This window comes from Prionailurus bengalensis, chromosome A2 (assembly GCF_016509475.1).
Source record: "Prionailurus bengalensis isolate Pbe53 chromosome A2, Fcat_Pben_1.1_paternal_pri, whole genome shotgun sequence".
Lineage (NCBI taxonomy): Eukaryota > Metazoa > Chordata > Mammalia > Carnivora > Felidae > Prionailurus > Prionailurus bengalensis.
The window spans coordinates 41,401,653-41,414,625 of record NC_057348.1 but is presented as its reverse complement, the minus strand read 5'-3'; the positions used below and the strand labels follow the sequence as shown (position 1 = coordinate 41,414,625).

The following is a 12,973-nucleotide window of genomic DNA, read 5'->3' as shown; positions in this document are numbered from 1 at the left end:
AGTCTTTATGAGCTGTATAGTCTCTGTTGCAGCTACTCAGCTTTGCTTCTGTAAGCATAAAAGCAGCCACAGATGATAAGAATTGGATGGGTGCAAGTCTGTTCCAAAATATTTAGTTGACAAAGCAGGCAGCAGGTTAGATTTGACCCCCTAGCTATACTTTGCTGACCCCTGGACAAGATTCAGCCCAGAAGTAAGAAAGGATAAAGGAATGTCATTTTTAGTTTTTGTTTTCTTCCCTGATCATTGTTCTCTTTATCTGAGGACCCTCACAAGTCACATTTATTAGTACCCTAAATCACAATGGATGAGGCAGACATTTACCGGCTAAGCAAGAAAGTATACCCTCAAACAACAACTTACAAAACAGCTTTTGAAAGACAACACACTGAAATGTTGGAAATGTCCATAGATACCTTCTGCTTTAAGGGTACAGATTTTTTTCAGTCCTTACTATTGATGTTTTCTTCTTTGAACCTTATATTATCTTCAGTTTTCTACATGGCTTTAGATCTTTGAATATGTACTCTCTCAGACCCTCCATCAGTGGGTGATATCTCTAAGCTCCATAGCAAAATTTCCTTCCCAGTTGTATGAATCATGATAAAAATCTTGACTAACAGCCATCAAGTTCCCACAACCTTTTTTTTAATATGCCTTATTTTAAGTAGGTCAAACTTCCCAGTTGGCACCAGAGAAAATAGCCAAAGTTACTTTTACAATTTTGTTCAACTGCAATTTTGTTTGACAACTTCTTCTTGAAAATCCCCATACAAAGGATTAAATCTCCCTCATAATAGAATTTCATAATGGAACTAGAAATAAACCCTTAAATGTCAGTAGTATGTGTATTAATGTATCTCCAGGTAAACACTAGAGTGACATATTTCCTGCTAAATTGACTGGCCTTACATTTAAGTGACCTGGGAAAGAATATGGCTGGAGGAGCGATGTCATTCATCACATACTACTTTTTTAGAAAGCAGTTTCAGGACTTCATTATCTTAATTTATGGCTCTGATTGGCAAAATCTCTTTTCTCTCTTCTAAAAAATAGTTCACATACCTAATATTAAAGTAGCATTGTTAATAGGAAGCCCAGAGGCCAAGTAGTTTGGGCATAATGTGTTTGTGATTTACACCACAGGTTGTGAAAGGTTTTGTAAAGTCTAGTTCATTTGAGTATATAAAATTATCATTTTTAGTGTAGCTTTGTATTTATCATCATACATAAAATGATGTTGAAAAATCCCCGAAGAATGCTGATTTGATATATATTTTACTTTGCAGTGTACAATTAATCTTTATTGCAAATGCAGATTTTTATGATAAGTAAACTCTCATACTATTACAGCAGGTATTTTTTTTTTACTTTATTCAGAATGCAGTAAATCACATAATTCTCTAATGTTTTCAATCAGAGTGATGCCATATATTTTAACACAGTTATGCAGGCAATAAATGAAATTGTGCAGATCTTCTCGCTAGGAGATAAAGGTTATGTATCATTCCATCTCAATAAGTAAGTCTATAAAGAAAGGTGGGTAGGTCCTCCAAAGTTCTGCTGTGCCTGTCATGACACTGTATTCCATATTAAGCCCAGATTTGATTTCTTTCCATGAGTTGTTAAGGGTCTGAATCTTTATATAAAACAACCGAACACGAATTCTTTTGTTTTGGGGTGGTTGTGGTTTGCTGTCTCTTTTGGAACACCCCACCCCTGCCATTGTATTGGTCTTACAATCATTTTGTATAACATACGATTCTTCCTTAGGCCTTCTCAGGCCAGGATTTCTCCACTTTTTTGTCTCTGATCATTTGTTTTTCTTTGGAAGTTTTGTGTCTACCACATAGCACTGCACCTGGACTTAATAAACACCTCTTTGTTAGCTATGATCGTTATTTCTGTTAGTTTCCTGTTGCTCGTGTGACGAATTACACAAATGCAGTGACTTAAAACACCACAGATTTACTGTCTTACAGTTCTGTAAGTCACAAGTCCAATACAGGTGTCACTGAGCTACAATCAGGTGCCAGATGTCGACAGGGCTGCTGAAGGCTCTGAAGGTTCTGGGGGGAGAATCCATTGCCTTGCCTTTTCCAGCTTCTGGAAGCCACCTGTTTTCCTTGACTCGTGGCTACTTCTTCCATCTTCAGATCAAGAGCATAGCAGCATCCTCAAATAGCTCTCTCTGGGTAAGACCCCTGCTTCTGAGGCCATAGTTCCTCTTCTCTGACCCTGCTGCTTCCCTCTTACAAGGACTCTAGTGATTACATTCTCCCCACCCCTGATAATCCAAGATAACATTCTCATCTCAGTGTCCTTAATTTAGTCACACCTGCACTGTTCCTCTAACCATGTCAAGTAACACATTCAAGATTTCAGGGATTCGGGTGTTAACATATTCTGGGCGGCATTATTCTGCCCATCTTGCCATTGTTAGTCCCAAACCCTCTGGTAAGCGTATCTTTAAAGGTCTCATCCACCCTTTGCCCGTTCACTTCTAGGTTACCTGCCTGAGTCTCACAAGTGATTTCCAGTACAACCTCTTCCATACCTTGAGTGGCTCTTCTTCCCACTTTCCCGTTTCTCCCATTTATCCCAGCTCACAACCTTACAGTTAGATTTTTGTGCTGTTCACCAAAGATTGTTTTTATTCTTGATTGTCTGAGTATGTATCTGGGAGAAATAGTGGAGGAAGACCATTAATTTATTCTGGTTACCTTGTATTGTATTCCAATATGTAGGCTATATTATTGCACTTTTAATTGAAAAGTATACATACTGTGACTTTAGAATGTGAAGAAGGAGGAAATATTGTTGACAAGTATTTAAAATGGCTTTCTAGGGGCCACTGGATGGCTCAGTTGGTTGTGTCCAACTTCGGCTCAGGTCATGAGCTCATGGTTTGTGGGTTTGAGCCCCCGCGTCGAGTTCTCTGCTGACAGCTCAGAGCATGGAGCCTGCTTAGGTTTCCGTGTCTCCCTCTCTCCCTGCCCCTGTCCCCTCTCTCTCAAAAATGAATAAACAAAAAAAAATTCAACAATAAAATTAAATTAAAATATTTTTCTATAGTGTATAATATACAGAGCGCATATTGTCCATGTGACCATGTGAAGATCACATACATGATGTCCGTTTGGTGATGGTTTACAAATATAAAGCATTTGTAGCTCAAGAGCTACTAGTATGCCAGTCGAAGATAGACCCTCACATTTGCCTGATGATACAAATTCTCAAAGGAGAATACAGGAGTACTTATTTCTACAAAACAGCAGCTTTTCTCCATGGGATTCTCAAATTAAGAATGATAGTTTAAGATTTCTGCTCAGGAGATGAAGGTTCTACAGTTTCTTCTCTATTTGGTGAGGTCTCAGGATGGGCTTACAGTGTTCTCCTCTGGGATGCTGATTTATCTGGGCTTGTCTGGAGGGTAGTTACTAAGAATCAGTTACGTCAGTTTGTAAATTTGAAGAGCCTGAAGGTCTTAGACAGTTATTGAAAAGGAAAGTCAGTTAAAGAGGCTATTTCCTTCAGGTCTAAGGGAAGGGGCAATTGGTAATACAGAGGAGAGTCTGTTACTCCGTTTTGGCAACACCATGTACATTCAAGTCTTCTGAGAAGCAAACCCCACGGTGGGATTAGAGGATCAAACTTGTTATTAAAAAAAATCTGGAGGAAATGCCTGTGGAGGATAAACAGGGAGGGAGCAGAAATTGGTGGAAGGGAGAGTCAAGTCCAATATCTGTGAGCAAAGAGAGGAAATGACAAGTCACATAGGAAGAAAGCCAGACTGCCTCACAGCTCTGAGAACAGTGTGGCCATTATCTGATGGGGCATCTCCAACCAGAGTTGCCTTTGGGGACATTTGGTACCAGGGCGGGGAGCGGGGGGGTGGGGGCGGAATGGGCAAGCATCAGCACAGTGGAGTTCATCAGTTAGTTGGAAGTAACCCCCGCACTCTTGTGCCGGTGGGTGGTTACCACCAGTTAATTGTGTTTCCTGCAGTAAGTTCTCCTGAGGTGAGACCTAAGTGGGACACCTCCATGTTCACCACAATCCACCCCTCAACTCTCCTTGCTCATTTTGGGAACAGCCTTCAAATGATTTTGAATTTGACTTTCTTCTCTTCTGTCATTTGTTGCTAGATCACACCACAATATCTGTATTCAGTATATTAATAGTACAGTATTGAAGTCAATGATAATGATTTGGGATTAAAAGAAATAATACAAGTGTAGCCTTGTAACATTTCAGTCAAAATTACATATGTTAGAGTTGTTCCAAATTTTGCATCTGGTTACTGATCATATATTCTCCTTGCTACATAATATTTCTTATATGAATTTACATGATTTTCGGTTTTCCAACTCTAAATCTGAGTTCTTTCCACCAACCATTCTTACTTTAGTAGAAACTGGTTTAACAAGGTTGACTTCTTGTCCTTAATACCAAGCTGAGGTCTATTATATTGGGGAGCAGTGGAAGTTTCGCACTCCCTGGATACAAGGGCCATATTTAAATAAGAAATAAAAGGCAGAGGGACAATTCTATGAATTTCATGAGTAGAACACTTTGAAAAGCAGAGGAGATGGCTTTGTCTTCTTTAAATGAGGTGATGTTACAGGGGTTAAAGGATTATGGGGTGGTAGATGCTTAGAGTAGTAGGAAGAGCCTAAAGAAGTAAGGCTTCCACAGCAGTCAATTTCAGCAATTGCAGAACTGATTCAGCCAACCTGACCAGCATTCTCCAGCTCTATGCTTTATTTAGTACTATTGTTGTTGTTTTTTAATTTTTTTATGTTTATTCATTTTTGAAAGACAGACACAGAGCACAAGCAGGGGTGGGGCAGAGAGAGAGGGGGACACAGAATCCGAAGCAGGCTCCAGGCTCTGAGCTGTCAGCACAGAGCCCCATGTGGGGCTCGATCTCATGAACCGTGAGATCATGACCTGAGCCCAAGCCGGAAGCTCAACAGACTGAGCCACCCGGCGCCCCTATTTAGTACTATTGTAAGAGAAAAAGCACTATCGATGTAGGCATGAGGCCAACTGTGGAGTGGATGTTTGAGACCCATTTTTTTTTTCAAAGTCTGACAAACAACCTAAGGTTCACAACCTATCACATGACTGATTGGAATTTTATGAAACACTCTACTGAAATGATACAGCATGATGTGAAGATCGATTCAAGGTTAAAAATCAGTGTTTCTTAACATGTGCATGATATGCCATTGATTTGCTAACCTTTGGAATCATGAAATATTTGCATTTCCTTTGAAGGCAGAAGAGAGTCACTTGTGTCTCATTTCCACCAGGTATTTACCATGATCTCTCCCTGACTTGCTTTTCACATGCTCCTCACTTCATTTGGAGTGCTTTTATCCCTGCTGTCAGAATATCGTTGTGTCCTTGAAGACCTCTTCTTCAGTCATGAGAGACTGTCACCTCTTCTTCCTCTGAAAGCCAGAGTAACTCTCACCCAGCCCTTTTACATTATCTCATTGTTATTTGTAAACGGACTTAGTGTCCCTTTCTACAAAATGCAAAGATCCTTCATCCCGGAATTATGCCTTGAATGTATTTTGAACTCGTTATTCACTAAATTGATTTTGATTACATGTTTTCAGAAAATTCTTTTGAAAAGACATTGCAATAATGAACCACTGCAATAATGTTGATAAAATCATAAAAAATGATAGGACCATGGAAAGAAGGAATCAAAGAAGTCAACTGCCGTAACTGTGCTTAAGTAACAACTTGCCTGTGAAAAATATGGGCATCTAGAACAATGCAGCATCATATTATTTACCCTCATTATCATAGAGTAAAAAACATTAGTTTCTTGGGAGAAAGTTGGTTTACCTTGACCCTAAAAGTCAAGAAAACTCTCATATTAGACTTTACAGAGGAGATAGGAGCATAATTGTATCCTTAATTAACTCAATAAATGTTTATTGAGGACTATTAAGTGTCTCTGGATGTTTCATTTTGGTAATTGGGCGGGGGAGGGCAGTCAGGATAAGAGTTGACATCAGTGTTTACCCAGTGGTGGGAGGGTGGTTACGTAAATAGACCATTACATATACAGCAGTAAGTGTTTTAACTGACAGAAACTTAGCGTTGCTCTATCAAGGAGAACCTACCATGAGACAAGGATGAAGGAAGGCTTCTCTGTAGAGGTGGTTCCTTATGTTTGGCACCAACCTTTGAAAACCATGTGGAAGTTGTTGTGGGAGACTGGGGTTTAGTGTTAAAAGGGGGGAGGAGGCAAAGGAGTGGACAGAGAACAAGGATACTGCAGGCTCTCAGAACAGCAGGTGCCAACACCCAGGGCTCAGACTTGAAGCAGGGGCTTAACCATGCCGAGTCTCTTATTCAGGTTAAGAAATGTGGCATTGTTCCCAGGAGCTCCAGGGAATTGCAGGTAAGTGTTATATCACAAACTGACATGATGAGGTTGGTAAATTTGAAAGATCATAGAATATGCGGTGTGGAGATACAAATTAAAAAGGAGAAGGACTGAAACCAGAGAAACTTGTCAGGAGGTGTCTGGAGTAGCGATAATGATGATGGTAGTAATATTGCTTCTGCAAGGATGCTAATCAGCACTGTCCTCCACTGTAATGCAGACTGACTGCAGAATCAGTTCACAGAAATGTCTCTCTTCATGACCTGCGATAGAACCACTCACCATTACTTTGTCATAGAGGTGGTTTTGTGTACGTATTTTTAGTATACTGTGGAAAACTTGCCTTAATGATGGGATTTCTTTTCTCCAAAAATTTTATAAGAACTATCATATGCTTGGATCTTCAATGAATATCCATCATTTGTTGAAGAAGATAGTCGGAGATTTGTCTCTCAAGAAACAGGCCACCTGTATATTGCCAAGGTCGAGCCATCCGATGTGGGTAATTACACGTGTGTGGTGACCAGTACGGTGACGAACACCAGAGTGCTGGGCTCCCCAACTCCTTTGGTGCTACGTTCTGACGGTAGGAAATATTTCAAGGTGTGCAATTCTAAATGTAAATATTGTGAATCCGAGCAAAAAAAAAAATGGGAAAAAGTGAAAAGTATACCATGAAGAATTATTGCGCTTTGCGCTGAACAAAAAATATGAGTACAGTGATGAAGAAAGATCATTTCATTGACCATAGGTCCCTGTACCTAATCCTTACCCAGGACCAGCTTTATTGTTTTCGAGGACCAGTGCAAAATAAATATGATGGACCCAGTGTTCAGAAAATATTAGGAATTTCAAGATGGTGACGGGAGAGCATTCAACTAAGCTTGAGGTTTTTCTCAGCCTAGGTTCAGGTTACATTGTCATGAAGTCACCTGTCCTGATTTCGGCCACCGTGAGCTTCTTTAAGCTCTGGATGTATTTTTATAGTATATAAAGCATCTCTTAATTTAAAAAAAATATGCACTAGATTCCCAAAACATATTCATTTTGTAACTAAAAGTCCATTCTCTTTGATGAACCTCTCCCCATTTCCCTGCCACCAGCAGCATAGTGATGATAGTTAATAATACTGTATTGTATTCTTGAAATCTGCTACAAGAGTAGACCTGAGGTGTTGTCACCACAGAATATTAAGAAATTAAAAATGGTATCTGTGTGAGGTGCTAGATGTGTTAACTTGATTTGAGATAATCATTTAACAATGTATATGTATATTAAATCATCACATTGTACATAGTAAAAAATATCAGGTTGTACATGCAGCCTAAATATATATAATCTCTGTTTGCTAATCATACCTTAGTAAAGCTGAAAAGAAAATAAATGTGTTTTCCCTACCCCTTCATGGCTGTTTCAAGGGAACACATGAGATTTAGAGGAATCAGATTTGTAACCCTGTGTAACTGCCCCACTTACACAAAACCATATCTGATACAGCACAATGTCATGACCACATATTACCTAAACATTTCTTTCCAGTCAGTTATAATTGAATTTGACCTTTCTCATTTACGAAGTTACTGTTTCTTGTCTCCAGGGTGCCATTTAAGAAGTTTAAGATTGGTTTCTTTGCTACCAGGGTACCATTAAGTAAATTCCCTCCCATAATTTTTGCTCCTTAGGATATTTCAAGAAGTCATAATACATTGTATATTTCAGTTTGACCAGAAATGTCCAGATTAAATACAGAATAAAAAAGCCTCCCATTTTATACAAGGTAAAAAGCATAATGGCTTTCTCGGAACCACTCTGTAAACGGTAATTTATGAATCATGGAATCCAAGGTCCCTGATGTTTAATAATGTTGTGTGTTTGGCCCACTTAGCTCTGCTTTTAAAAGTTCCTAATGAATGGCTAGTGAGTAATTTAAATCATTAGAGAAACTGGTTCAAAATGGATAAAAAGAAAGTTTTATTTAAGAAAAATGGGACAGTTCCACAGGAAACATTGAAACTATTAACTTTATATGGTGGATTTACAGGTGTGATGGGTGAATATGAACCAAAAATAGAAGTGCAGTTTCCAGAAACTCTTCCAGTGGCTAAAGGTGCAACTGTGAAATTGGAATGTTTTGCTCTTGGAAAGTAAGTTTTATAACATTTACTACAGGGTGCTGAAGTATTAGTTTTCTGAAAGAGATCAAGATAGTTTTTGACAGACTCTTCTTTTCCTTATTTATTTCCTAAAATTTTCTTTCATTTAGAAGCAAAGGAAAAATAAAATATAAGGAGAATGCACATATATAATTTAGGCTGAAACCATAAAGGCAATTTGCAGACAATGACTATGTCTGCCTAATTTCATGAACTAGATTGGTGTTATTTTTCTTTTGCTTGTTCATTTGTTGTATTTTAATACAATGGATATGTGTTCAGCTTTTTCTCTAAATCATGATTTAACTCAAGAAAATGCAGAATTTATTTTATTAAAATAGCAACTGAGATTAAGCCTTGTATCAGGTATATGTGATTAACAATTGGAGATGTTCTGCATTTGAAAACGGGTGCCTTTTTGCTCCATCCTAACAAAAGCTTTATTTTGTCAAGCCTAACATGCATCCAGATATCTGTTTAAAGTAGCAAATAATGGGGCGCCTGGGTGGCTCAGTTGGTTAAGCGTCCGACTTCTGCTCAGGTCATGATCTCACGGTTTGTGAGTTGGAGCCCTGCGTCGGACTCTGTGCTGACAGCTCAGAGCCTGGAGCCTCCTTGGGATTCTGTGTCTCCTCTCTCTGCCCCTCCCCTGCTCATGCTCTATCTCTCTCTGTCTCTCAATAACAAACATTAAAAAAAAATTTTTTTAATAAGAATAAAATAGCAAATAACTTGACAATTTTCTTCTTAGTCCTGTACCTCAGATTAATTGGAGGAGAAGTGATGGACTGCCCTTTTCCAGTAAAATTAAACTGAGGAAATTCAATGGTGTGCTTGAAATCCCCAACTTCCAACAGGAAGATACCGGTTCCTATGAATGCGTTGCTGAGAATTCACGAGGAAGAAATGTCGCCAGAGGGCGTCTCACTTACTATGGTGAGGTTCTACTTTGGGCTAATTGGATTTTTAGCTTTTGTTCTATCAAATGTTGTTGCGCGGTGGGAAATTATGGCAGAATCCCAATGTCCACTTGTTCAGTCCTGCATTTTGTTAAATGGCGATAAATATTTGTCATAGGAGGAATTAAAAACAGTAACATTTTGCCGTGAAATCAGAAGCGTGATTGTCTTCTTTTTGCATTTTAAAATGATTCCTACAGTAGTGAAATATTATCCTTTTTTTCTATGAGTAATGTTTTATGCATTGAATCATATCAAGGAGCGATCTCCTCTGTATCTGTCCTCTCCCCTAGAAAATGTGATTTTGTATCTTTCTGATCTTCACTAAGGAGAAAGAAACTGTTGATGGTGAAAACTTGCAATTACTGCATTTGACAAACCACATGAACTCAGACTCTTGAGTTCTTCAGTGTTTTCCTATCCCTTCCAATAATGTAACTGTGCTGTTTGCCGCCTTTAATTCATAATGACATTTATTTGATATACTGTTTGGTTGGGGTAAGGAAAGGATTATAGCATTACCTTAATTTAGAGTCTGTTGGTAGGAAAATTAAATTATCTTTTTTTTTCCAAAATTTGTTTTCAAATCTTTTTTATTACAAAATACATTAGGTTTTTTTGATGAAAGCATGATTTAGAAAGTATAAATATATGATTTTATAAAATGTCCTGTAGTTTATGTAATTTATGTAAAGATGTATGGTCAATGAATATATACTTGAATTTAATCATCAGAAACATGGTAAAACTAGTGGGAATTGACCACTTGTGTGAAAGGCAAATTGCATTGTATTCTTTTTATCTTAGAAAGTGGCAATGGAAACAGGCTATACACGTAAATGTTTCAGGGAGGAAAATGTTTGCAAAGACAAATATTAAAATTAGAGGGCTTTTTCTGATCTCCCTCATAAAAATTTGCATTGTCTCTGAGTAGACTGACACCTATTCAACCATTTTAACATTTTGGGATCTGTCAGAAACAACATGGAGGCCTGGTTTAATATTCTGAGTCATTCTGTGTTGTAACTCTTGTTATGTGATTAGATTAGAATGCACAGGACCAAGTTAATGTTACCCAGGTGTCAAGGTCTACATGCTGGTGGGATGATGTAAAGGTGGGTTGGTGAACACTTAAGCCATGGGGCTGTACAGATCACTCACAGAAAGTCCTTTTTTCTCATAGAAGAGAGCTTCAAAGGAGAAGCTTACTTACTCCTTTATGAGAAACCATTACCTGACCCAGGGTAAGAGGTGACCATTACAAGAAAACACAAAATCAGAACACCTGCGTGGCTCAGTCAGTTGAGCATCTGACTCTTGGTTTCAGCTTAGGTCGTGATCTCCTGGTTCATGAGTTTGAGTCCCACAAGGGGCTCTGTGCTGACAGCAGGGAACCTGCTTGGGATTCACTCTCTCCCTCTCTCTCTCTCTCTCTCTCTCTCTCTCTCTCTCTCTCTGCCCTTCCTCTCTCTCTCTCTCTCTCTCTCTCTCTCTCTCTCTCTCACACACACACACACACAATAAATAAATAAACATTAAAAAAAAAGAAAACTCGAATATTCCAACTGTCGTAATGTTTCAGCAGCAATGTTTGAGCTATCTGGAACAGCAGCCCTACCTAAATAAACAATTATATGCCTCATGGGGCAAGAAATCCAAAGCTAAGCTAGTATTCATGTACCATATAATCAGGCCCTTGGTCAGTTTCTCTATGATTTGTTTCTGCTCTTCTCTGTCTTTTCCCTTTCTCTGCATGTTGCTCTCCAGTATAGTCACACAGTGTTTGCCCGCAGTAACCACAGCATCAATCTTGTTCATCCTTACTGTCTCCAGAACATTGTGCAAATCTGGTTTCAAATCTCATTGCCCGAAAGTTCATTCCTCAACCAATCCTTAGCAAGGAGAATTGGCTTAAAACAACTTAAGGGCCTCTGTTTGGAACAGGGAATATGGTCAGATATTCCTGAATTTTATGGACAGTGTGAGGCAATGGAAGAGAGGATAGTTCAGTGAGAAATGGGGGTTATTTTATAAATAAAGAAAGGAGGAAATAGATGCACACCAGACAACAAACATCATCCACTCTACTGACTAGAGAAGGTAGAATCCTGCTGTAGTCCATTGGGTAGGTAATATGATATATTCCTAAGAAATATATCAGAAATTAGTGAGATGGGGTGTTTGATGAAAGTTACTCTACACTTCTGGCTTAAGAGTAGTGTATTCAATCCGTGCCATGAAGTTCTCTGGTTATCCACTCTAATATTTCATGTAAAAAATGGCCGGATAGAATATTTGGATTTAATATGATAGAATAAGGGGGGAAATCACCATTAACATGGCAGTTGTAATCTCAGAATTGGCTTCAGTCCAGCAAATTATCCTCCCATTTGGAGAAGAAAAACAGTAGTATTGAGAAGCCAGTGCAGTTTTTTTGCTAGAAACTTGAATCTCAGTCAAGGGCTCATGTATGAGTCTCTTTGTGGTCTTATCCCAAAAAATGCTTGTAATTCCTGAAAGAAGAAAAATATGCTTTAGTATAAATAGAGTGAAGTGATTTTGCACTGAACTACACTTCAGACTGGGAAAGTCATTTATTTAATAATAATAATAATAATAATAATAATAATAATAAGGTAAAATGCAGACCAGTATGTTTTCTCTAAGAGCTAAATAGCTGTATTTTCATTTCAATTTCTTTGATTAAAAAAAAGCAATTTTATGAGATACAAATGCAAAGACAAATCTTCCCATGGTTACAATTAAATAGAAATAGATACACTGTTTCTCCATATGGAGAATGCACATGTGAATCACATTGTAGACATCACATACATAATGCAATGTGAAACCAGTAAGACATCTCACCTCCCAGTTTTGGGTCTAAGATGCAAACTGAGACTTGGCTGAATAGATTGTGTATATTGAGAGGCTTTAGTTTTAACTGGTATGTTGCTTTCATCTGTAGAGAGAATTTTCCAAATATGTTCTAAAATGTAACAGAAAATGATAAATCCATTTGATGCTGCTGATTTGCATACATAATTTAAGGTTGCACGAGCACCTTCTTTTTCATAATAAGTCATATGATTCAAATTGAACCGATTTATCCATCTTTCCCTGCTTTCATTTTAATTCACACAGAGGTTCATAAGATGTTCATCGGTTTGTATTTAATTAAAAGTTATTTCTAATTTGAAGAACGTATTTTTTTCCTCAGCTATAGAAGTTTCTCTTCTACGGATGTTAATTCTTAGTGTATAATTAAGACTAGTATCTGCTGTCATTCATGTATTAAGTTGTCATCAATTGTGACCTCATGATTCACAAATGCACTTGGAAAGGAGTATGTTTTGTGTACCTGCATTACCATCTACTGCTAATAACCCATCTGAGGAAATAGAATACGGTGCCCAGAATTTTGAAAACAGAGAAAACATAATGGGTTT

The 12,973-nt window shown here is 38.1% G+C and overlaps 1 protein-coding gene across 1 annotated transcript in view; it reads left to right on the top strand.

Annotated features, from left to right (window-relative positions):
- The window catches only part of CNTN3 (contactin 3), a 247,416-nt gene that overhangs the window by 140,715 nt on the left and 93,728 nt on the right, over positions 1–12,973 (top strand). The window contains exons 5-7 of the mRNA XM_043587946.1: positions 6,795–6,998; positions 8,454–8,556; positions 9,317–9,501. Of these exons, the coding sequence (XP_043443881.1) occupies positions 6,795–6,998; positions 8,454–8,556; positions 9,317–9,501 (492 nt within the window). The remainder of the gene's footprint in view (positions 1–6,794; positions 6,999–8,453; positions 8,557–9,316; positions 9,502–12,973) is intronic.